The sequence below is a fragment of the Phaethon aethereus genome, assembly GCF_964289735.1.
Source record: "Phaethon aethereus genome assembly, chromosome: 1".
Classification (NCBI taxonomy): Eukaryota; Metazoa; Chordata; class Aves; order Phaethontiformes; family Phaethontidae; genus Phaethon; species Phaethon aethereus.
The window spans coordinates 175,156,771-175,182,962 of NC_138575.1; the positions used below are offsets into that span (position 1 = coordinate 175,156,771).

At 41.6% G+C, this 26,192-nt stretch overlaps 2 protein-coding genes across 4 annotated transcripts in view; one reads left to right on the plus strand and one right to left on the minus strand.

Moving 5' to 3' along the window:
• UCHL3 (ubiquitin C-terminal hydrolase L3) overlaps nucleotides 1-15,673 on the minus strand; it is a gene marked incomplete at its 5' end in the record, with an annotated part of 51,877 nt that extends 36,204 nt beyond the window's left edge. Inside the window, 3 exons of one of the 2 annotated variants that reach the window (XM_082014421.1) lie at nucleotides 1,823-1,951; nucleotides 15,374-15,385; nucleotides 15,632-15,673. In XM_082014421.1, the coding sequence (XP_081870547.1) occupies nucleotides 1,823-1,951; nucleotides 15,374-15,385; nucleotides 15,632-15,673 (183 nt within the window). Of the gene's footprint in view, nucleotides 1-1,822; nucleotides 1,952-15,373; nucleotides 15,386-15,619 lie in introns of both variants that reach the window. The other variant, XM_082014422.1, reaches the window with a different exon arrangement.
• A 4,639-nt stretch (nucleotides 15,674-20,312) lies between these two features.
• COMMD6 (COMM domain containing 6) lies at nucleotides 20,313-25,741 on the plus strand (the record flags this gene model as incomplete). 2 transcript variants are annotated; one of them, XM_082000408.1, is made up of 7 exons in its annotated part: nucleotides 20,313-20,361; nucleotides 20,998-21,056; nucleotides 21,652-21,717; nucleotides 21,879-21,955; nucleotides 23,253-23,421; nucleotides 24,513-24,665; nucleotides 25,691-25,741. In XM_082000408.1, 7 exons carry the CDS (start codon nucleotides 20,313-20,315, stop codon nucleotides 25,739-25,741), a joined length of 624 nt encoding a protein of 207 aa, XP_081856534.1. The 2 variants fall into 2 exon arrangements, with proteins under 2 accessions (XP_081856534.1, XP_081856533.1); XM_082000407.1 differs by lacking the exon at nucleotides 20,313-20,361 and having other exon boundaries at nucleotides 20,796-21,056.
• Nucleotides 25,742-26,192: the final 451 nt, after the last annotated feature.

Here is a 26,192-nt window from a genome sequence, read left to right on the forward strand (position 1 = left end):
AACCAAGGGATCAGGCCCAGCCAGCACGGGTTCATGAAAGGCAGGTCCTGCTTGACCAACCTGATCTCCTTCTATGACCAGGTGACCCGCCTAGTGGATGAGGGAAAGGCTGTAGACGTTGTCTACCTGGACTTTAGTAAAGCCTTTGACAGCGTCTCCCACAGCATTCTCCTGGAGAAACTGGTGGCTCGTGGCTTAGACGGGTTTACTCTTCGCTGGGTGAGGAACTGGCTGGATGGCTGAGCCCAGAGGGTTGTGGTGAATGGTGTTAAATCCGGCTGGCGGCCGGTCACAAGCGGTGTTCCCCAGGGCTCGTTTCTGGGGCCGGTCTTATTCAATATCTTTATTGATGATCTGGATGAGGGAATTGAGTGCTCCCTCAGTAAGTTTGCAGATGACACCAAGCTGGGTGGGAGTGTTGATCTGCTGGAGGGTAGGAGGGCTCTGCAGAGGGATCTGGACAGGCTGGATCGATGGGCAGAGGTCAACTGTATGAGGTTTAATAAGGCCAAGTGCAGGGTCCTGCACTTTGGCCACAACAACCCCATGCAATGCTACAGGCTTGGGGAGGAGTGGCTGGAGAGCAGCCCGGCGGAAAGGGACCTGGGGGTGCTGGTTGACAGCCGGCTGAATATGAGCCGGCAGTGTGCCCAGGTGGCCAAGAAGGCCAACAGCGTCCTGGCCTGTATCAGGAATAGTGTGGCCAGCAGGAGCAGGGAAGTGATTGTGCCCCTGGACTCGGCACTGGTGAGGCCGCACCTTGAATCCTGTGTTCAGTTTTGGGCCCCTCATTACAAGAAGGATGTTGAGGTGCTGGAGCGTGTCCAGAGAAGGGCAACGAAGCTGGTGAGGGGTCTGGAGCACAAGTCTTATGAGGAGCGGCTGAAGGAACTGGGGTTGTTCAGCCTGGAGAAGAGGAGGCTGAGAGGAGACCTTATCGCTCTCTACAACTACCTGAAAGAGGGTTGTGGCGACGAGGGTGTTGGTCTCTTCTCCCAAGTAACTAGTGATAGGACAAGAGGAAATGGCCTCAAGTTGCGCCAGGGGAGGTTTAGATTGGATATTAGGAAAAATTTCTTCACTGAGAGGGTGGTCAGGCATTGGAACAGGCTGCCCAGGGAGGTGGTGGAGTCACCATCTCTGGAAGTGTTCAAAAAACGTGTGGATGTGGCACTGCAGGACATGGTTTAGGGGACATGGTGGTGCTGGATTAATGGTTGGACTTGATGATCTTAAAGGTCCTTTCCAACCTAGTGATTCTGTGATTCTGTGAAAGTCTAACACAGAGGAAGAAAGAAGGGGACATTCATCTTAGAAAAATACCCTATCTGTCCAAGAATCGAAAGCCATATTGGTACTGATGACTGACCTGAAAGTAGATTGAAGTTTGGTCAGCGCAACAGTACGAAGACTCAAAAAGTATTTGCATTTGATATGGTCCTACAATCTACTTCTTCTTTGGCTTATGCTACTGTAACTTTCTGCTAAAAGTAGCAGAACTGAGCAATTTCACAGTGCATATTAAAAAAAAAAAACACTTAAATTGTTTGTAATAGAAAAAGCTGAGGCATATTTCTCTGTGCTTCTACATTAGCTTTGTCCACTCCAACTTGAAAAGAAATTGAAAATACACATGTAAGGTTATCAAAAGAAGGTTCTGAAGGAAGCATGTTATTGTTGTTGTTTTTAACTAAGAAGTCTCTTAAATAAGGTTTGAATCTCATCTTGATTCTACTATGACACCGAAGTACAAGATTCAAACTGTTCATTCCCATTTCATTTACAACAGAAGTGATTAACTGATGATTAAATAACCATTTACCTTTTCTGTTATTGGAAAGAGAAGTAGCACTGCACAGACAGGTCTTGGCACCATGCTAAGCAGTTCTGGTTCCATACCATAAACATCTACAAATTGCCAGTCAGGATGTATACCTAACTGTTTCAGAAACTGGAAAAGAGGAAAAATAGAACAACATTAAACGAGTATGCTCATATACCTATCTTTTTAGAAGCATAATGGAGTATTTACAATGTGACATGCATTGCAACAACCTATACTTTCAAAAATTTAAGGAGAATAAACAAGATTCAAGTTTTAATAAATAAGGCTGAATAAATCATAGTACTAACAAAGGCACACAAAATCCTCATGTTTTATTTATTTAAATAGCTTTATGAAAGGGAAGTGAAAACACTCCTAGCACTATTTACTAAAGCATTAAAGCAGTTCAGCCATTTTGATAGTGTTTTGTCACAAAATAGAAGAGTGATTAGGTTAGATTCACTTTAGATTAGATCAGAATAGATTCACTTTAACTAGAAAACATCAGACCATATATGAATAAACTTATAATATTATTTGACTCCATGAATAATTCAGAATACCTGACACCAGTGCTCATATTGGAGCTGCTGGGTTTCAGCAACCCCCCAAAAAATGTCACCTTTGATGGCCTTCTAAGCAAAGAGACACAAGATATATTAGTACGTGTACCTTTTAAGGTGTTCTTTTACATGAAAAATCCTTTCAAACTATGATAGAGTAACATATTTTGAAGCAGACAAAGATGAAGTGCCAGACTTAATCATGAATCTTCGAGTAATTTTTAGTTGCTTCTTTGGCACTTCTGAACAGTGTCTAAGCCAAAGGCTTTCTGATCACCTTTCCTATACTACAGCAATATGTCACTGTACAAAAAGTGATTTTGGATCTTTTAGCTAACAGAAGGAAAGACTGTAGCACCTAGTAAGCTTTGACAACCTTAGCCTACAATCGGGTGCTCACTTTTTAATCAAGTATTCTTCTTTTACTCAGATAAGTTCTGTACCACAACAACTGCAGAATTCATAACTATATATGATCCAAAAGAAATTGAAATACTTGTGTTTTCAGACTTTAGAACCACGAACTGTGGTATGTTGAACACGGCTGGATACCAGATGCCCAAAGTCACTCTAATCACTCCCCTTCTCAGCTGGACAGGGGAGGGGAAAGTATAAGGAGAAGCTCATGGGTTGAGATAAGGACAGGGAGAGATCATTCAGCAATTACCGTCACAGGCAAAACAGACTTGACTTGGGGAAATCAGTTTAACTTATTACCCATCAAAACTCAGAGTAGGGTAATGAGAACTAAAACCAAAACTTAAAACACCTTCCCATCACCCCTTCCTTCTTCCCAGGCTCAACTTCATTGCTGAATTCTCCACCTTCCCTGCCTCGAGCGAAGCAGGGGGACAGGAAATGGGGGTTGTGGTCAGTTTATCACACGTTGTTTCTGCCGCTCCTTCCTCCTCAGGGGGAGGACTCCTCACACTCTTCCCCTGCTCCAGCATGGGATCCCTCCCACGCGAGACAGTCCTCCATAGACTTCTCCAACGTGAGTCCTTCCCAGAGGCTGCAGTTCTTCACCAACTGCTCCAGCCTGGGTCCCTGCCACGGGGTGCCGTCCTTCAGGAACGGGCTGCTCCACGGTGGGTCCCCCACACGGCCACAAGTCCTGCCAGCAAACCTGCTCCAGTGTGGGCTCCTCTCTCCACGGGGCCACAGGTCCTGCCAGGAGCCTGCTCCAGTTCAGGCTTCCAGTGGGGTCACAGCCTCCTGCGGGCACCCACTGCTCTGGCATGGGGTCCTCCCTAGGCTGCAGGTGGAGATCTGCTCCCCCATGGAGCTCCATGGGCTGCAGGGGGACAGCCGGCCTTACCATGGTCTTCACCCCGGGCTGCAGGGGAATCTCTGCTCCAGCACCTGGAGCATCTCCTGCCTCTCCTTCTGCACTGACCTGGGTGTCTGCAGAGATGCTTCTCTCGTATTCTCACTCCTCTCTCCCGCTGCAGTTGCTGTTGCCGTTGTTTCTTCCCCCTTCTTAAAGATGTTATCCCAGAAATGCTACTACTGCTGCTGACTGACTCTGCCTTGGCCAAGTTGGGTAGGTCAGTCTCGGAGCCGGCTGGCATTGGCTGTCAAACACAGGGGAAGCTTCTAGCAGCTTCTCAGAGAAGCCACCCCTGCAGCTCCCCCACCCCCACTCCGCTACCAAAAACTTGCCTGCAAACCCAATACACTAACTGAATTCAGAAAATATTGTAACTATACACACACTGACCATTCATAATTGTAAGAAAAAGCTAATTGTACACTGTAGCATACACAAATCCTACTTTGAAACACTACTTCTACTGATAAAAGAAATACATTTTGGAGAAAGCCTTAAAGATGTGAGCGCCCTGCATATTTTCCAAAAAGTTCACATTTCATAACTTAGTGTATTTATGCTGGAAAAATATTCTATAAACAAATCTTAGAGTCACCTGGAGGTCTCAAGTTTAAAATAAGGAAGTCTGCTGATAAACAGCTGCAAATTTAAATGCCTTAAAAAACATACAGCAAGTAATATTCCTTTACCCTCTCTAATAGAAAAACAATGAACTCCTAAAGCATTTCTTTAGGCAGCTCTCAAAATAACTCAACTTTGCAGTTCCCAAAAAGTCATACTGTAGAAGACCAGAGTAATTTGCACGTTATCTTTCTTACAGGAGAAAGATTACTTTAAAAGCTTCATCATACTTCCCACCCAACGCTATTTGAGGAAATCTATTTATTGACACATTTTCAGTAAAGATGCTTAAGAATCACATAAGATAAGCCTAAAAGGAAGGTATAGATGACACTCTCTTCTTTCCATAATACACCTCATGAGCAGGTTTACACAACACACAAGAATACAGTAACAGTTATGCCACAAAAAACGAGAACATACAACTAAATACAAGTGTCTTTGTCTAACATGAGATCCCTTCAAATATCAGTTTCAAGAGGCAAGGTGGTTGTCTTTGAGGAGACATAGCCAAGGGGCTGACTCTCAATATTTAGAGATATAAAGGAGACTGTTTCTACAAAGGCTGATTGTATGGACAACAAGTATTTATAAAGAGTAAGGATGATTTTTTTACCAGTAACACTTGTGTATACCTTCTACAAGGGGACAAAACAATAGAAAATACATGTACCCTTAAGCTTATTAAGAGAACAAAGCTGCAGTTTGCAGACAGTGTTGGGGGGGGGCGGGACAGACAAACAAAAAACCCCAGCCCACACTTTATTATTTTACCTCAATAAGTTTGCAGAAAACACCAAGTTGGGTGGGAGTATTGATCTGCTGGAGGGCAGGCAGGCTCTGCAGAGGGATCTGGACAGGCTGGATCAATGGGCCAAGGTCAATTGTATGAGGTTTAATAAGGACACGTGCCAGGTCCTGCACTTGGGTCAAAACAACCCCATGCAGTACTACAGGCCTGGGGAGGAGTGGCTGGAGAGCTGCCCGGCAGAAAGGGACCTGGGGGTGCTGGTTGACAGCCGTCTGAATATGAGCCAGCAGTGTGCCCAGGTGGCCAAGAAGGCCAAGAGCATCCTGGCCTGTATCAGAAATAGTGTGGCCAGCAGGAGTAGGGAAGTGATTGTGCCCCTGGACTCGGCACTGGTGAGGCTGCACCTCAAATACTGTGTTCAGTTTTGGGCTCCTTGCTACAAGAAGGACAGGGAGTTTCTGGAGCATAAACAGATAAGGGCAGCGAAGCTGGTGAAGGGTCTGGAGCACAAGTCTTATGAGGAACAGCTGAGGAAACTGGGGTGGTTCAGTCTGCAGAAGGGGAGGCTGAGAGGACACCTTATCGCTCTCTACAACTACCTGAAAGGGGGTTGTGGTAAGGTAGGTGTTGGTCTCTTCTCTCAAGTAACTAGCGATAGGATGAGCAGAAACGGCCTCAAGTTGCGCCAGGGGAGGTTTAGAATGGATACTACGAAAAAATTTCTTTACTGGGAGAATGGTCAAGCATTGGAACAGCCTGCCCAGGGAAATGGTGGAGTCACCATCTCTGGAAGTGTTCAAAAAATGTGTGGATGTGGCACTTCAGGATATGGTTTAGTTGGCATGGTGGTATTGGGGTGATGGTTGGATTTCATGATCTTGAAGGTCTTCTCCAACCTTAATGATTCTGTGATTCTAAATGCATTAGTCTTTTTCCATTTTACACTGCAAGACATGACAACAAAATCAAGGGCAAGTAAAGGTGATTTAAGTTTGAAAAAAGTTTAAAGAGTATCTTGGGAAAAATTAATATGGCTTTCTGTGTATCTACAGTAGTAACCTATGCAGTTCACAGAGCTAGTGCAGTATTTGATTCCGGCTGCATTGCAAAATACGGATATTTTGTTTTCATAAGGCCATGCCAACACTTGTCCCCATTTTTCCTCACACTACCTACTAACAATGAAAAACATGGATTGACCATAAATTCAAAGAGGAAAAGGGGGATGAAGGAGAAAAAGTGTCTTTATTGAGCTCTTAAGAAAATTTTGTTCCCTTGTGTAGAGGTTTGTGGGACTGGGCACAAGTCATAATTAAGGCTTTGCAGAACCCACCTGTTTTGATTAGTTTAAAAAAACAAGGTAGTTTTGAAGTACAGTAAGGAAATTCACTCAGAAGCTTATGTAATACACCAAGCTTTTTTGGTTCTGTACCACCTTTAAGTCTTCCCAAGATTGGGAAGAAGGCCAAATTATTATCTCTTAATGAAAATAGGGAAAAAGGAAAGTGTTAAGTATTTACCAGTTGATGAAACAGAAGACAGTATATTTTGAACTCCTAACCCTCTAGGTTGTGAAGATAATTACCACTTTGTGAATAACAAAAAAAAAAAAAATTCCTAAGGGGAAGGGAGTACGTGTATGGGCACATTAAAATATTATTTGTACTTCTAGTACTTTTCTTATGAAGCCAATGACTAATCTTTCCATCATTTTTACTGCTGTTATTCAGAACTGTGGGAAAAGTAATGCAACTGAAAAAATATCATTTATTGTTTTGCAAGATTACATGAAATAAGGGCACAAAACCCCAACAAAATAAAAACAACACTCACCTAAGAAAAAGACCCCACAACCAGAAGAGGCAATGCTAGAAGGATCACAGTAAGCTACTGGACAAACAAGCGATTTAGGTTCTCCTGTCCTGTTCTACACCACTGGGGAAAAAAAAACAAACACAGCCAAACAAACAAAAAAACCCCCCTACAAACACCAAATCAACAAAATGCTCCCTAAATCCAAGAATAGCTACTCAAACGCCTGAGTGAAATATTCAGCATAACTAAAACTCCATAGATACAGGTACCTTTCATTACTCATGTTTGCATACTGCCTGGAAACTTGACAATCTAGTAAGTTGTAAGTTTCAGTATACAGTGAGAGTGATGACTAGAAGTCATGGTCAGCACTATAGAGAACAGCAAGAGCGTAGGCTTAGTATGACAGGTAGTGATTTTAACACACAACCACCCTAACAACTTATTGTAGTCTTCCAGAAAAAGTAATACTAAGGAGACACCCAAAACAGGTAAAGGAAGTATCTCTGTGTATCAAGAGAGTTTCATTCAGGTGTGAAGGGGGAAAAAAAATCATAGAGAGATCCTTCTGAAAATTTATTAAGTAGATGATAAAAAACTGGCATCAAAAGGCCCTGTGTAAGAGACTGACAAGATGGGTAACAGGTGAACAATAGATGGCAGAATGGGAAGAACCCTTAGAACAAATACATGGAGCTTATTTTGTAATGTGGAGACATGCAAAGAAAAAAGGAGTTCAACCAGTAACACAGCCAGATAAGTAATCTTTTGCAACTGTGTTCTGAATGGATAAAAACAAGGCAAGGCTGTATTTAGCAAGGTCAAGGAGAAGAAATTTTGTAGGAATAAAAACAAGTTGTTAGGAACCAGGGAAAGTTCTTTAGAGGGACAAAAATCCATATTAGATGTGACACAGGAAGGCCAGAAAAGAGATGTCACAAGCAACAGCTTAAATTTTGGCAAGTTACCTGAATACCTTTGTAATTTTGTAATAACTAAATTAAACCTCCCCTGTTCCCCCCCCGCCCCCCCTTCAGTCTTTTGTTTGTTCCTTTCTAGGCCAAAGATGCTGGTACAAAAAGGAGTCGGTTATACACCAGGAGGTGAAGCAACCCCTTCCCCACTGACAAAAAGCATTCCTGTTTTAGGACAGCAGGCAGTTTCGTATGCTTTTTAGACAGTGTCATTCGTAGAGAGGAACCTCTGCTGCTTTGTATTCCAATTATGCAGTGATTACCCAAGCAATTTTATTCTACAGATACCTGCTGGACAGAGCAGTTACAGTACTTTACACGGTATCTGAGGGCTAGCTAACTTTCAGCTGTTTACTTTCTCTTAGCTTATTGATACTACATACTCTGGTTAATATAGGTCCAGCTATATTAGTCAAAAAGTCACTTTTGAAATTACTTCACACATACACCCCCCCTCGTCCTTATCTGCACTGTCATGAATTTCACCTTTTTTCCCCCAGTATTCCAGACCGCCCTTCCTTCTCACCTGATAATTACTGTTTTCAACTAACTGAGGGAGAGTGTAGAGATGATGGAGACAGACTCATCTCAGCAGTGCACACTAGAACAATGAGAAACAATGGACATAGGTCGGAACACAGGAAGTTCAGATTTGATAAGGAAAGCCTTTAAAAATAAATTTCAGAAATCATGGTCAAACACTAGCACAGGCTGCCCAGGAGGCTGTGGAGTCTCCATCCTATGAGGAACTCAGAACTTGAGATGTTCCTGAGCAACCTGTTTTGAACAGAACATAGTTGGACTACACAACCCTAGAGGTCTCTTCCAGCCTACCTGATTCTATTCTGAATCACCACAAACAGTAAATCTGTATGTCTAGATGTTAAGTTAACAGCAAAAACATTACAGTAAGCACATTTAGGTAAATTACCTATGTGGTTTATAACATACCATTTTCATTGTCGGTACCACTACTTTCACCTAACGGTTGGGCATTGAAAGAAGCACAGAGCAGTTATCTTTAATACATGATTTTGCTCTGAGGCACAGTGGCTACCTTTAAGGTTCAGGAAATTAATTTAATTTAAAAAAAAAAAAAAGAAAGAGTTCATGCTTATTTATTTATTTTTAAAGAGCCTCAAAAAGTAGAATGGAAACCCAGTGGACAAAGGCAACCTAGCAACATCTTGACCCAAGTGACTTGACTTCAGCAGTTTAAAATAGTACTTCTGCCACCATAGGTACACAGCCAGTAGGAAGATTTGATTTATGGGGTTGATGGAGATGTGGAAAGGGTAAGTGGGGTAAGAAAAAGTAAGGGTGTAATTTATTTTAACAGAAAACTTCTGAAGTATTTAATGCACAATTTAAATGGTGTCTGAAGTAGCGATGCTCTTTTCCACTTTGTCACTTGCATGTAAAAACAAAGTGAGCACAAATACTGAAACAAAATGGAATTTGAAATTTAGGTGCAATTAAAGTTGGACAGCGTTTGCAAATATTTCAAGAATGCCACATTCTAAATACTAAGGCATTATACTCAAGACTGAGTTTTCCACATTTTACTGTGGTATTTGTATACAAGTTGGAACCACGAAAACATAAAACTGGCAAAACGTACAAACATTGAGACATTCGGATGCAAAAGTCAAAGAGCTTTTGTGGGAAGAACCAACTGTTGTAATCCTCTTCCAAATGCAAACCAAGACACCAAAAGAGTCTACATTTTATTGTACTTCTGCTCAGCGGACTAAAGCATTGCTGCATCACAACAAAACCACAGTTAAGACTTTCTTCTGCAAAAACAAAACATGCCTATGGCTTTAGGAAACTGGAAGGACTACATGTAAATAAGAAACCATTCAGACAATCAATATTTTGTAACTTTTTCATTAAAGCATAAGAATTTTTGGCACTTTGTTAAATTGAAGCTAATCTTTTTCCCTAGAAAGTAGTAAGACACTGCATAAAATATGTCTGATGGAATTATCACCAAGAAAAAGATACAACTGAAAAACACTTATATTGCAATTTATATAAATCCACAAACAGATAGTTATATTAAATCCTTTAAGTATCCAATTTTTATTAAGCTAATCTACATTACAAATACAAATACACACTATTTTGCTTTCAGTTTTTTATACATCACTTCTAGAGGCATATTACAAAAAAACCTGTTTGTTTCAGAAGTGAAATTCTTTTATAGAAATAAGGGAACCCAAACAGTATTTTACTGTTTGGGCATTGTAAGGATGTATTTCTTAATTCTTTCATTATGACATTTATGGAATCAAAATGAAAGGATCATTTTTCAATACATTCTAGAGAAGGCATTTTTCAGATCATTAATCAAAATGACTGACATGACAAGATGGCAGCAGCTGTAGAAACTTCAGTACTACACAGCAGGTCAAAAGGCACACCGCAAGCAAACACATGGCTATAACTTACAGGAGGTGCATTACTCTTCTTTACCAACTACTCCTCACTTAGAATGGCCACAATATGGTCTTGCTCAAACAAGAGATGCTCCATTATAATAAACTGACTTGGGAAATTAAATTTTTATTACAAATTCTTTAATATCTTCAAGTGCTGTATTTCAGGACCTCATAATAAAGTTCAAGGAATACAGCAAATTCATCATGACAATTTTTTTTTTTTTTTTCCAAAATTTGCAGTGAAGGAGGAAAAAAGACATAAAAAATATGAGAAATCTTACACCCACAAAATTCTTATTCTTCCAATTGTATTAAGTTTCTTCAGGGTGCCTAGAAGAGCAGCACTGACTTACAGTTTGTGCTCCTGATCTGTACAATGAAAGGTATAAGTTTTTAACATATCCATCAAGCAGTTTTAAAATTTAATACACCGTATGCCCAGGCACTATTGTATATACTGATCCAGGACATTATACATGTCATTTTTACAGCGTACTAAAACAATAATTGGGTTCTACTGATTCTTCTGGTCCTTTAAGCCAAGGAACATGGGGAAACGAGTAACAGCATCCTCAATGCAAGAAGATAATGTATCGCATGAACGACTATCACTCGTTTACCACTCTGTAACACCCTGTTCACTTAAATGGTGTTTGAGACTGTAACAGTTTCCTTGTTTTTAGTTTATTTCATTGAAACAAGAATAAGAAACTGAGGGAAAAAAAAAGCACAGTAAATGGCCAGAAGTGGCAAGTACAAAGAGCGGAATGAAATATGTGGTTTTCTTAGCTTTCAATTACTGAGTAATGTACAAAGACAGATCTAAGTCAATCTTTCAGCCATTCATATGAATAATGCTTTAAACCCCACAACAAGTTGCAATTTTCCCTTTGTAATGTATCTACCTATTTAAACTCCAAGGTCTATATAGCTTGAAATATTTTAAACTAGAAGAAGCCAGTGGACTTCTACGATCCTTTCATATTTGTCCTTGTGCTTATCCTTTGCTATGCTGTGCCACCATCTCAACACTTGCCCTTTGTCGGCTCTGTGGAAGGCTTTCTGCGGTATTCTCTTTATAGAAAGACACAGACTCCTGGTCTTCCACTTTCTGAGGCTACACTCATAATAACAGGCTGTTTTGCAAGCATGTACACTATCTCCGCTATTTCCACTTTGCTTACAACAAAAGACTTAAGCTCCACTCCATAACCCCACAATGGAAAAAAAGTAAGATTAGCTAAGCCTTTTCAGGACATCTCTGTCTTTTCACATCCGACACACTTTCACTCCAGCACAGTAGCTCATCTACAAGTACTACAGGAATCATGGGCACTGAAATTTTCTTTTGGGAAAGCTTGTGCGATAGTGTTGCAGAGTTCATAAAATGGAAAGACCTTTTAGGAAGAATAAAGTTTGTTTCCTAGAGTTACTTAATTAATCTGTGTATTTGCCTGACATCCTTAAGAAGTATGTTCCATAACATGAAGACTAGCTGCATCCAGTTTCTGCATCCAAAAAACATTTTTTCTATGTTTTGTGATTTTTATTGCCCCTGTGACTTTCACACCACAGCTGTCAAGGGCATCCATGGACTAAAATTAATGCTTTATGTAGCTGACTCTCAGTACCTTAATGGTTTTAGGGAGGAAAAAAAAAAGGCAGGATCAAAAGCCTGAAAACAATGCTGGAAGGTAACCAAGAACTGGCAAGTAAGCCCTGTGTGGCAAGAGAAACGCAAGCCACAGACAACTTTCAATAGTTTAACTCTGAACTACCTGAAGCCAGTGCTTGAGCTTCATAACCAGATGCAGTCAATTACTCTATTGTTATCTGGATATAACGAAGGCACGAGTTGACATGGTACCTTATCTAGGAAGTAAGAACATGTCAGATGATGAAAGGTTAAGAAAAATCATGGGAGAGCAAGAAAGATATCCACCAATACTACTTTTTGTTTATCTCTGCTTGCTAGGGAATCAATTGTGGGTTGCAAGCCAGACCGAAGTGACATCATGATGAAGAACAATCAGTTTGTGTCTGATCTTTTCACTCGAAAAATCTGTATGCAATCTGACTTGTTTTTTTGGTCATAGAAGAAACTGAGAACAAGATACACAGCCCAACATCATCTGATAAACAGTGGGCAGATAAACCCCATTTTCTTGCTGTCTCTCTCCCATTAGTGGGGAGAGTCTTGTAAAAGATTGAGGAAGAAGGGTAGCACAGGTCACATCAGGCCACCCAGCTGAAGGTCAAAGAGAAGAAACCATTCCCCCTGCACACAAAGTGGAGCTTTTTAAGTGCCGAATCATCAACTATTTCAGTACCAGAGGGGGACCAACAATTCATTCTATCAGACTGTAGGAGTGGAGAGGAAAAAAGAAAAAATATTGTGCCAAATTAGCACTGTATGGTACATTTAACTAGGGTGACTTCCCTCTTAAAAAAAGATCACTACAGGTGTGTTGCTGTGGTATTCCAAGTGACTCACTGCCACTGGAAAACTTAAGATTTCCAATATCTTAAGAAACAATATTCCTGTTTACCCTCACCAGCCAGTTTCTGAACCTTTAAATAATTCTAACACATATGCACAAAGAGAGATCCTATATACACTGAGGATTTAGCATTTATGTTATAATACAAGTTTAGGAATTTCCTTCAGATAGAGAAAAACTTTCAAGATATCTTTGAAAGATTTCACATACCCTACAACTGAGAAATACCAGTTCTTCTCCATTATAGTCTGAGTTTCTACCACAAAGACTGAGAGAGTCTCAAATTTGCAACTTCCATTTCAAAACTAGAGAGCACACAATATGGCAAAAACATATTAAAAGCAAATGCACCTGCATTTAGTTCATTTCCTTTCTGAATCACAACAGACTTAGCATTTGTTAAATCATAATGACAGTTCTGACTACAATCTAATACTTAAGAATCCACACATCTTACAGATGACTGAAATTTTGGGGGGGTTTACGAGTTCACTATCACACCTAGCAATAACATTAATCCTAACAGTAGTAGTATGTTCCAAGGATAGTCTAACAGTCAAGTAAAACAAATAAAATACAATTAAAAAAAACCAGAAAAAACCCCGTAAGAAACACATGGCTAGATGTCTGTGTAAAGATATATATGTATTAAACTACTACTAAGACACGTTACAGCTATTAGGGGCACACCATTGTAAAATATTCTAGAATTTTTCAGGATTAAAGAAAACCAGAGTACCACAAAAAAAACCCTGTCCTTGCAATTAACTCAACAGGATTTTTAAAAAATGTGTTTGCCATTTCATTTGAATATCAAATTACTATTATTGTTGTTTTAAGCAGGATATAAATAACTGGTAACAGCCCTGTTGTTATACAGCTTACCAGTCTATTGATGAGATTAAAAGAACAATGACTAATAATGCAAGCTGAATTCATATTCAACACTGACCATTTTTTCTCCTTTTTTTTCCCTCAGAAAATAAAAATACATGTCTCAGTCTAGATAATAATAACCCACTACTCAGTTAAGACTGGCAAAATATAGTGAATGAGGAAGTCCATCTGGTCTAAAGTGGCCTTTTCTGTACAGAAATATTAAAAAGAAAATCCTTGCAGAGTAAGAGTTCCTATAAACCATGATCATCCACAGTTGATAGATATCGTCCATCATCAATGTAAAGCCAATGGGCAAGAGAGAGAGGTTTTGAACACACTCAGAATTGTTCATTTAACATTAGGATTTTCTCTATATAATATAAACACGTAGTGATACTAGATATTTCAGGTATCTGGAAAAAGTCACTAGTTTTTCCTCCTCAATTTCTACTTTACAGCTGACAGGCTTTATTCGCACCCTGATAAAATCATCTCAACGTCTTGAAAGTAAGAGGAAGCTAGAGAATCTGACATTCTAATTCATTTATTCACATTTATTTTCTTCCAAACCAGAATTTGGTCTATGAATTTCAAAATTTTAAAAAATCTGGGGAAGTTATAGCATACATTCCATAAAAACTCCCAGGAAAGGTTGTTAATTTTAACTCAGGACTGGGATTAAAAACATCTCAAATGGCTCTACAGCAGCAATATTGTAAGAATTGTAAAATTCTTTGTTCTAGGAAACTATAAAGCCAAGTACAAAATGACCCAGCATCAAATAACCCTTCACTCTCCTGCAGACTCAGTATATTACAGCAACAACAACAAAAAACATTCTTCAGACACAGAAGTTCCTAATTTCCCAAGTATTTCACCAATAGAGTTTTAAGAATGTCATCTTACTGCTGGAAGCTTCAGAGTCTTTTGGCTTAAACACCATCTTTAACATTATCAATGTTAAGGTCTGCTGGGATCAACATCTGAGCTCTAATGTTTGCTAAAGATACTAAAAAATACCTGAGAAAGTGACATAGGGTTGGAGTACGTGTGATTTCCTTTCAGCTAGTTTATCTAGCACTTACATTGTTTTATGGACTAGAACAAGCTTCCTTTCTCTAGTGTGGATTCTACTATGCTAACAGAAACAGCAACAACAAATCATGCAGATATCGTCATGAATAAGCAGCAAAGTGCAAATATGGTAAAATGACATTATTTCTTATGGTCAGCCAGCGAAGAAAAAAACTGCAACACAGTGATGTAAGCTGACCCATACAAGTGCACAAAGTCATCCTGTAGAGGTCCAGAACTGGCACACATTATATATGAATACAGAATAACCTTTTAATCATTAATTAATTAATTCAAACCGACACAGAAACACATCAGAGATTACATTACATTAATAGCCACTAACATAATCTATTTCGTTTTTCTGTTACTATTTTTTCTTTTATATAGTATCTTTACGTGACACTCTGTACTCAGAGGTCTCAGTAGGTGCCGGTAAGGTCCAATATTAGACTCAGCGCACTCACACCTGGGCGGGGGGTGGGGAAGGGGTTACTCTCGTTGGAGAAGCAGGAGCCTTTACTACATGAACATGTAACTAAATAGGTCTCAAGCTGCAAAGAGACTGAAGTTTACCTCAAATAAAAGGTGCTTACCTGATTCGTGACCTGCAAAGCAAGCAGAAAACAGAGGAGAGTTAAGACCCCAGTTAGATCCGCGGGGTAAGACCTGCCCCGCTCCCCGCCCCCACCAGCCATTCCTCAGCCCGCGATGCTGAGCCCAGAGTGGCCCCGAGCCCTCTCCCCTCCGCCATCCCCCCTCCCACCCAACAGCAGGCAGGCAGCCCGCCCGCGCACCCGGCAGCTCCCCCACCACCGCCCCCGCCGCACCCATCCCCCGAGCCGGACACTCACGTCGGGGTTGGCCTCCAGGGGCAGCCAGCGATGGGGCTCCATGGCGGCGGGGCGGCTCCCGGTACGGGCACTGAGCTGAACCTCGCAACACGGCACTGACAGCGCCTCACGCCGCCTCGCCTCAGACCTGACCCGGGACCGAACCACCGAGCCGCGGCGGGAAGGGAGGGAGAAGAAAGGAAACCAATCCGCCCGCGCCTCCACGCACACCTCTCCCCCGCTCTGGAACAGCGGGCCGAGGTGGAGCAGAGGCCGATACCCACCTCCCCCCTGGATACTCCCAAACAACCACGACCCGAAGACTTCTCACTTCCCACCCTCTTGACTCCCCCCCGGCGACGCCCTCTCCCAGCGGGGCAAGGGGTGGTGCCTCGGCCGCCCCGCCCCGCGCTTGCTCCCAAGCCTGCGTGGTGCGCAGGAGCAGTCGCGGGGTGCCCCGCCGCTCTCTGCCTAGGAAGCACCTGCAGCAGCAGCCGAACGGGCCCGCAGCCGTTCGCGGTGGTAAGGCACACGCAGCGTTCTGGGAAACACACGCGTTGGGGGCGGGATAGGCCGCGGAGCGAGACAGGACGAAGGGATTCAGGTGGAACCGTAAAGCAGCGGCAGCGAGCAGCCTCCTTACCGCCTCAGGCGGCTTCCGTGCATGTGGCAGCCAGGGTGCAGGTGGTGGGGTCCCCCTATAATCCGCCAAAAATCACTAGAAGATGCATTAAAACCAACTACAAACAGTATTTCTCTTCCAACGCTGGGAATCCCCGCATACCTTCCCATCTCAGGGGCATGAACATACCACTTCTTGGCCTTTTGGCTAAGATCAAGTGCAGTGTAATATATACCTATCATACACAGTGTAACTACACGTTTTGTATATATATGTATACATCAGATTTAGTGTTACGCCTTCTGTCAAGTTAATTCAGAAAAGCTAAAAACAAAGGAACGCATCACTTTTTGGCCCGAGCCCTCCCCGACTGCTTCTGCCCACCGCTGTCTCCAGACTGACCTTGTGGTGCTTGCATGGGGCCTTGTGTTTTCAGAAGTGCACATTTGGACAAGGTTTTTGTGAGCAGGACCTCCAGGCCTGCCTAGCACCCCCAGAAAGACCTGGGGCAGCAGGAAGCAGGTGGCTGGAGCCTGCATGTACGTCTAGGGTGAGCAGAGGGGCTGCAGGAAGGATGGAAAGTCTCCCAGAGTGTCAAATCTGACAGTCCCGTGAGAAGGAAGAGCTTTTTCAAGAACTTTGTGTAGTTCTTCAGAGAACATTGATGCAAATTACACCCCGTTCTATACATGTTACATTTATGGAGTAAATTACCTAATGATATTTTTATTTTATTTTACCCCCTGCAATCACTTAGCATGACTACAGTGATGCTGCATGACTTTGCCTGAAGCGTCTGTATTGACCCATGAACAATATTGCAGCATACCTCTTCAGCAATCCAGTCTACTTGTAGGTCCTGAGATTTGTCTTCTAGTTTCTATATTGTCTCCTCACATTAAGTTCTCAGTCCTTATCTAGCTGAAAGATGGGTCTCTACTGTCGGATCACCATCATAGGCCGCATCTGCCTTCCTCTGCCACAAAAAGCTTTACAGACCACACTTGCAGAAGGCAGAATTTTCTGAAGATAGGCAGTTTAATTCTGTGGATGGGCAGACAAGCCAGAATAGTTGCAAACTTCACCACGTTCTGTTCCAAATTTAAAGACCTAAACACATGTTTACATGTCAATGAAAATAATCCCAAAATAACTCCAAATTTCAGCAAATGATTCTGTAATTACCACACCACCAAGACATTCAACTTCACATCTATCTCCACATCTTGGAGAAAGAATGAAAAGTAACATAACAAATATTAGTCATAGTGCTAAAGGCGCTACTAAGAGACTTGATGAAACTGTAATATAAAATAATATGTAAAGTTCTCTAGATAACAAACTATGTAAGAGTTACATAAGCTAAGAACAAAGAGATTTGTTAAGTCAAGTCCTTGCTATCTCAGACAGATCTTACCAGTAGGTACATTGCTAGTGTTTTCACAATCATGAGGTCATAAAAACACATACTTCTTAAAAACATTTGCACACTTAATTAGATATTTTAAAAGGGAGAGGCCAGGATCAGACAGACCATAAATGTATAAAGCTCATAAACACATACCATGTGCCATAGTAATTACCCTTTTCCTGAAATATCTTCTAAATTCTTTCATTAACAGTAATTGAAAAGACGTAATTTTAAACTGGCAAGTGCTACTATGTGAAAAGGTATGTTTTACTACTGTCACAATCAGTCTTAAAATAGATCTACTGAGATTGTAGCACTACAGTATAGAAAAAAAGCTAGAAGCAAATGTAAAACTGATTACCAGAGAAATCTAAGAATATTTGCTATTTTTAAAAGGAGAAACTAGTGATGGATCAGTGTTGTTTTAGGGCTCCAGCCATGGCCCAAACTTACTTCACTAAGTTCAGTATACAAAGCTTATTGAACATGGTTCTAGCTGTAGTTTCACAATAAATGACCATTTTCCCGTTAAACTGAACACATAGTTTATTTACACGAATCATCCATGAACTGCACCGTTTATTTGCAGGTGTACAGGCCCCAAGAAAGGCCGGAAGGAGGATTCTGGGAACTACAGGCCTCTCAGCCTGACCTCTGTACCGGGGAAGATTATGGAGCGGTTGGTCTTGAGAGTGCTCACAGGGCATCTGCAGGACAACCAAGGGATCAGGCCCAGCCAGCACGGGTTCATGAAAGACAGGTCCTGCTTGACCAACCTGATTTCCTTCTATGACCAGGTGACCCGCCTAGTGGATGAGGGAAAGGCTGTGGATGTTGTCTACGTGGACTTTAGTAAAGCCTTTGACAGCGTCTCCCACAGCATTCTCCTGGAGAAACTGGTGGCTCGTGGCTTAGACAGGTTTACTCTTCGCTGGGTGAGGAACTGGCTGGATGGCCGAGCCCAGAGAGTTGTGGTGAACGGCGTTAAATCTGGCTGGCAGCCGGTCACAAGCGGTGTTCCCCAGGGCTCGTTTCTGGGGCCCGTCTTGTTCAATATCTTTATCGATGATCTGGATGAGGGAATCGAGTGCTCCCTCAGTAAGTTTGCAGATGACACCAAGCTGGGTGGGAGTGTTGATCTGCTGGAGGGTAGGAGGGCTCTGCAGAGGGATCTGGACAGGCTGGATCGATGGGCAGAGGTCAACTGTATGAGGTTTAATAAGTGCTGGGTCCTGCACTTGGGTCACAACAACCCCATGCAATGCTACAGGCCTGGGGAGGAGTGGCTGGAGAGCAGCCCGGTGGAAAGGGACCTGGGGGTGCTGGTTGACAGCCGGCTGAATATGAGCCGGCAGTGTGCCCAGGTGGCCAAGAAGGCCAACAGCATCCTGGCCTGTATCAGAAATAAGTGTGGCCAGCAGGAGTAGGGAAGTGATTGTGCCCCTGTACTCGGCACTGGTGAGGCCGCACCTTGAATCCTGTGTTCAGTTTTGGGCCCCTCACTACAAGAAGGATGTTGAGGTGCTGGAGCGTGTCCAGAGAAGGGCAACGAAGCTGGTGAGGGGTCTGGAGCACAAGTCTTGTGAGGAGCGGCTGAGGGAACTGGGGTTGTTCAGCCTGGAGAAGAGGAGGCTGAGGGGAGACCTTATTGCTCTCTACAGCTACCTGAAAGGGGGTTGTGGCGACGAGGGCGCTGGTCTCTTCTCCCAAGTAACCAGCGATAGGATGAAAGGAAATGGCCTCAAGTTGCGCCGGGGAAGGTTTAGGATGGATGTTACGAAAAAATTTCTTCACTGAGAGGGTGGTCAGGCATTGGAACAGGCTGCCCAGGGAGGTGGTGGAGTTGCCATTCTCTGGAAGTGTTCAAAAAACGTTTGGATGTGGCGCTTCAAGACATGGTTTAGGAAACATGGTGGCACTGGATTAATGGTTGGACTTGATGGTCTTGAAGGTCCTTTCCAACCTAGTGATTCTGTGATTCCACGACGCACCTGTACAATGTACAGTCACTCTATGTATCTGTAGTAGAGTTCAATACACCACATGTGCATACACAGAATGGTGCATGATTTACGTACCCGAGAACGTTAACAAAGAGCACCCAAGAAAACTCTGATGCCAGTTAACAATAAACCCAAGTGAGTAAACAACTCGTTGCACAAACCAGATGTGAATTGAACTCGCATTTCCAAGAGCCTCCCCAGACGACTGTCGCGCCAGGGTGCTTTCCGCAGGCATCGCTTAGCAGAAGCACCAGCGCGGGGGCACGTAGCAGGAGGCCACAGCTGACCTGAGGTGAAGCATGGATAGGCCCTGCAAGGCCCCGAGCCACCATCCACAGGTGACCTTTTCCACTCGCTGTCTGCAGACCCCATATTCTCTTAAAACGCAGTCCTGGTTTTACTTGCATCTATTTAAGAACCGAATTACTTCGAGACGGACAAAACCTCCCCAGACACCGCCGCAATGCGCTAGACGAGCCGGAGGGCACCTACCCGGGCGCGGGCAGGCTCCGCCCTCTCCCTCCGGGGGAGAACAGCGCATGCTCCCTACCCGGCAGCCAATAAGGGCGAGGCCGCTGGCCCTTCTTCGAACTAGTGTCTCCTGGAGCCAATCAGGGCGGCGAGTGTTGTGTGGCGGAAGTTGGGTCTCGGCGGGTGTGCGGTGACATGGCCGCCGGTTCTGCTGCGGCGCTCGCGCGGGCGCTGGAGGCTCTGGGTGAGGGGGCAGGGAGGACCTCCCCGGTGTGGGGGCGAGGGGGAGTTGGGCCCACCCGGGCTCGCAGGCGGGGGTGTAGAGGAGAGGACGGACGGCCGGGGGTGCGATCGCTCCACCCTGCTGAGGACTTAGCCGGGGTGCCGCCTCACGGAGCCACCTCACTTGGGGCCCGGGGCGAGCCGTTCACGATGGGCCAACGGGGGCCTCTCCGGGTTGTCCACGGGTTGCCTGGGGGCTTCGCCACCGGGAGGCGGCCTGGATGTAGCAGTGTAGCCTTAGGGAGAGCAGCGGTCATGTGCCGCCGGTGCCCTGGGTGTGCCCGGCTTCCCGGTAAGCTGAGAGACTTGGTGCGGATACTGCCCCACAGGGTCGGGGCAGTTTTTCGGGGCTGTCAGGCTGTGCAGTTGCACAGGTTCAGTCTGGGGCTCCGAGGCCTTATGGAGTTGCTGCTATCGCTTCACTTGGGATGCCGAGCAGGTTATGTTAATGTAGTTCAGGACAAACTCCCTTAAAGAACGCTTTGCTTCTAAGGTAAATGCATGCATGATGACCTAGGAATTCTTCAGAGAGAGATTAGATCTATTACTATAACATTCCAAGGATCTGCTTCTGATCACTACTGCTTGTGTTTTTCAGTTGGTGGTGGTGTGGCAGATAAGATTAATTTAATACCTCAAGACTTTTTTGCAGAACTGGTAAGTATGGCAATAAATGGGATGTGGAAGGGTTTTTGGCACTCAGATTCTAGGAAATCTTTTTGTTTAAGCTCTTCTGGGTTTTTTTTTTTTGTTGCAAAGAGAATCTTATATATGTGGTGGCTTAGATTTACATGACTCATAAAATGGACCAGTCCTGCTAAGAGCTATGGGATTGCTTTAAATTTATTTTTTTATCACAGAAGATTTTTATAAATGTATTTTCGCCTTTCATGTGAATGAGGTATCAAGTTAGCTTGCCTAGAAAACATTCAGCTTGTTTGCTTTAGTGTACACTTGAACAGGATGACTCTGCAGTTAGTATGAAAATGGTGTGTTAAGTAGGAATAGCTAGTGAGGGAGTAACTAAAAGTCTTCACTGAGTTTATGTGCTTTGCTTGGGTTTGATGTAATTTTACAGTCGGTCATTTCAATGACTTGATTCTTCACTCTGCATGTAAAGCATCATCCTGTTGTCCATTTTTGCATTAACCACTTTTCTTTTTTGTTTTATAATCTCCAAGTAGTCAAACTAGCTTTGTCTTCTGTATTAAAATATGCATTATGAATGTTTTCAAACTTACTTTCTTTACAGTGTGAACAGATAATTCAGCATCTGAACCATAAGATCCCAGGTGTAAATACAGCTGAACTGTGTCAGGTAAGTTCGGATGCTAGCACTTATAAGCAAGGATATTAGTTCTACATGCTGTAAAGAATAGATTTTCCAAGTCAATTTGTGTGTGTGTGTATATACAAAGAGGATTTCTATTAATGCATAATTTATTATTATTTGTAATTGTTTGAACATTTTGTTTCTAGAGAATTCAAACATCTGGGATTGAGATTAATGTTGGTGACCTGGCAAAAATAGCTAACATAGTTTCCTTTCTATTTAGGTAAGCACAAAATAATTTACTTTGCCTCATGTCTTTTTTTCCTTCCACCCCAACTTAAGAGCAGTATTAAAAAGTGACATCAAATGTAGGTATAAAATTATGAACTGATTTGGGAAAAGGCAAAAGTTTGTAACTCTCAGTATACAAAAACGAACTTCTGGGCTTAGTTTATGTTTTTAAAAAATGTGTTGTTAATTAACATACAGTGTTAGTTTTTGTAATTAAAAAAGAAAGAGAGAAAATTATTTCAAGATCCTGTCTGCAAGCTTTAGAAATACTGGCAAAATAAAAGAGGAAGTTAAGCTCAGTTCTGAAGCTAAGTCAGCTACATCTTTGTCTGGAAGAAGCATGTTCTAAAAGCTTCCTGTTTATTAGAGATTACAAACCAGCATTTCTGTCTCTTTGAAGGGCACACAGTTTCATAATGTTGAACTCTGCCATGATAAAGGTAGAGTTTTTAAGGTGATATTTTCTGCTGTTGCTTTCCTGTAAGTTTTTCTACTTATAGAAAGAGAAAAATTTAAAGATCTTGTTTGTGTAATATCTAGTATCTAAACATTGTATGCATGACTGAAGAAAATATACCAGTACAAATTTAACATAATACTTTTTACTCTATAAAATATGAAGCCTTAAATTATTTTAGACCATGCTACTTGGAAGACCAACTCTTTTCGTCTTTTATTAATGTCTCTCTGAGGAGTGGATTTGCATGAACAAACCTAGGATGGCAATTTTTTCACCTGTTTCTGTAGAGGAAATTGAGTGGCAATTTTCCTCTAGACTTGCTGCCTTTTCAGTTGAGTATTTATTGCATCACTTGATTCCTGTTAGTACCAATTGTACTATTACCTAGAGGTCCTTACTTGCCTCTTGGTGATACTTAAATTACCTCTCCTAAATGTTTAATTAAACTGCCTTGTTTCTAGAGTAATAATATTGTTTAACTGCTCTGCACACGTATTTCACTGAATTACACCTTTTTTTCAGTTGCAACAGCACTTGGAGGCTGTGATTATTTTTGTTTCAATGCTGTATGTTATGCAAGATCAGCAAAGCTTGGTCTCTGCATATGAAGACTCGTTAAAAGTCAAGTTGTGTTGTTTTTTGCATGTGGATGCAAAAGATCAGTAAAATAATCTGAGGGGAAAAAAAAATCACAAGCTGCCTAGTTATTGTAAGGTACATAGACACATAAAGCAGAAATTAAAAATTGCCTATTTTGGGTGAAGTGAGAAATATTATTAAATTTTGTGGAGAATGAAATTGATGCGGTGTTCTTTGGATATACCTATAGCACAGCAGCCAGAAACAATCTCTCTACGGAAGAACTCGTCACCACCGTGGGCAATGCAGTCAGCACGCTGCCAAAACATGCAGTTCAAGTTATTCGTCATGTATGGAATGAGCAGGGCAAATCCATTAGTGTGTCAGAAGATGCAAGAAATATGGCCACAGTGGGACAGGTAACTAAATGTCAAAGTGCAGTTGAGCTAACTATTAACTTTTCAGAAATGTCAGTGCTTCATGGTGTATGTTGCATTGTTAAGCACATGGTGGTATCTTAACTGCTGAGAGCCTTCCTATATATATGTTGCCAAATATCTACCCACATAAAGAAGCCTATACAGTAAAGGTTCCCGAAATGCTCGACAGTTTTCTAATATTATTGTTTGGATGATAAAGTCACATTTCATACCTTTTTAAAAATTAGTGCTATGTATTACTGTTAGGGAAGGTGAGTGGCAGTGTGGCAGACAATTGTATTAGCTGTTCATGTAAATCTGTTTTAAATGTAATTTGAATTGTTCTTCAGAGTTGATAACACCAGTGTTTGATTGTTTTATTCTTTGTCTCCCTTAAGTTTAAACCTTTTTTTAAAGATACTTTCTGTCAATTTCCAGCATTTGTTTTTTTCTTTTTTGAAAAAATAACACAGTGTATTTGCATTTTAAGACCTTTTTTGCTAATGATGGTTTAAAAGAGTTCAGAATTAGGGGAAAAAAAAAAATCTTAGAGGCTTGATAGTAAGCTTCTAAACTCTGTCTTCACTTCTTTATTCAACGGTTTTGCCTGTTGTAAAAGGCTAAAAATAACTTACCTGTCTGAAATGTATTTATGATGTACTTTGATTTGTCTAACATAGTTATAAAATGGCTTAATTTTTTCCATTATTGCTATTACGAAATTTTTGTGCACCATCTGAGGTTTTTCTCATGTTTCTACTTTATTTTGAAACTTCTAAAAACAACATGACAAAAGCACAAATGATGCTCAAGCGCCTCTTACTAGAACTTTAAGTAGACTGTACTTGACTATTGATGGTACTTGAATAAGGAAAACAGATTAAGTAACTTGTTAAATTGCTTATTTTTTTGCTATTAAAAGGAAAGGCAGATGATTTTTGCATTCACAGTATCTGAATGTGTATGCTTGTTTCACATTTGGATATGAGCTCTGCATGTCCCATGCTGTCTGTAAAACATCCACCCAACAGAATAGCAATGGTATGCTAGATCTCCTTCTTTAACACAGTTTCCAATGATTTTCTCTGTAGTTTGTAGATATGAAATGGAAACTGGGAGTTGCGATGAGCTCTGACACCTGCAGGTCTCTGAAGTATCCTTATGTTACAGTGACGATGAAAGTGGCAGACCCTTCAGGACAAATAACAGACAAATCTTTTGAAATGACGATCCCACAGTTCAAGGTTTGTAGTCAGTGTTACCCAATCCAGTCTCTTAAAAACAACACTCACGTTGTTGTGGAGGAGCAACCTTGATGCATATGTTTGTGTTGCTTATTTACTCACATAGTCATTCAAAGATGAAGCATTAAATAATTATTTGAAAAACTGAAGCTAAATACTTATTTCATAGCATTTAATTCTACATCACTTACCCAAAAAAGTTAATTTAGCAGTAATTAATCTGTTCCCGTACGAATAAGCTAACAACTGAAGACATAAAGACTTTTGGATCTTTCTTGTCAGCTATGACTCTACCTTATTAAAACCAAATGGAATATTCTAAATCTAGGGAACTGTTCCCCAGCCTCAAAATCTAAAACTTGCGTTAAGGCTAACATTTATAATGATTAGGAATAGAGGTCAGTCTGCTTTGTCACCACTGGCTTTTAACTGCTATGCCTTCATCTATGAATGTATGTAACTTTGTTTAATTTTGCATAAATGTGGCACTTATGTTTTCATTCCTGTTTAAAGGGTGAACACATCACTTAGAATATCATACAAGCTTACAGATAAGTAAATCCTTGGAGTTGGACTGGCAGGAATTTGAGAAGGACATTATGCATCCCTAAGTGTTGTGAAATGCTGTATTCATTCTAGTTGAAACCTATTAAATAATTTGCTGTTCAACTGCTACAAGAAATGGATGCTGCACTTGAGAAGCCTAGATTATTTCAGCTCTGAATAGAAATACTTGCATGAGAAGGGTTTTTTTGGTGGTGTTTGTTGTTGTGGTACAAGAGCTACTTTTTTTTTTCATAGTATCTTGTATTAATAGGCAAACACCTGTGTAGATAATGTGCCCAAATGCCAACCAGCCCACAAAAAGAAAAGTGGAAACTTTAAGTTCAAGCTGCAAATTGTAGCTGGAGGAAAGAGGGGATGTGAGAAACATAGATTGTGATTTTTGTCTAACATGCTAGTTTGAAATACAGTTTGAGCTTTTCTTCAAGCAACTGAAATTTATCTTAACTCTTGCTTTTTAGAACTTCATCAGACAGTTCAAGGAAATGGCAGCTGTTCTTGAAACAGTTTGAAGAGAACTCTTATTTACCCTGAATTTTTGGACAGGCTTAGATCAAGTAAACTTTCTGTTCTGCACAGGGAATGAAGTGCCATTGTTCAGCAAGGTATGTATCCTTGTCTTTTTGACAGGTATTTGTCAGCATCATCCTTGCATTGCGGTGAAGATTTCTTCACTTTTGAATACTTGAAGCCAACTCTGAAGTGTTTGTGAAAATGTGTTCAGCTTTGTTCATCCTGTACACGAAAGATCAGTATGTGTATGGAGAAGCATCACTGTATACTTTCTAATATCCAAGAGTAAGAAACTACACATTTAAACTCTGGAGTGCAGAAAGACACCTGAAAATGTAAACTAAGAAGATACTGAGAGAAGTGTAAATCCCATATGAACACGTTGGTCTGTGAAATTGAGATGCACTTGGACTCAATAATATTAAGTATAAGGAGTATATGAAGTTATGC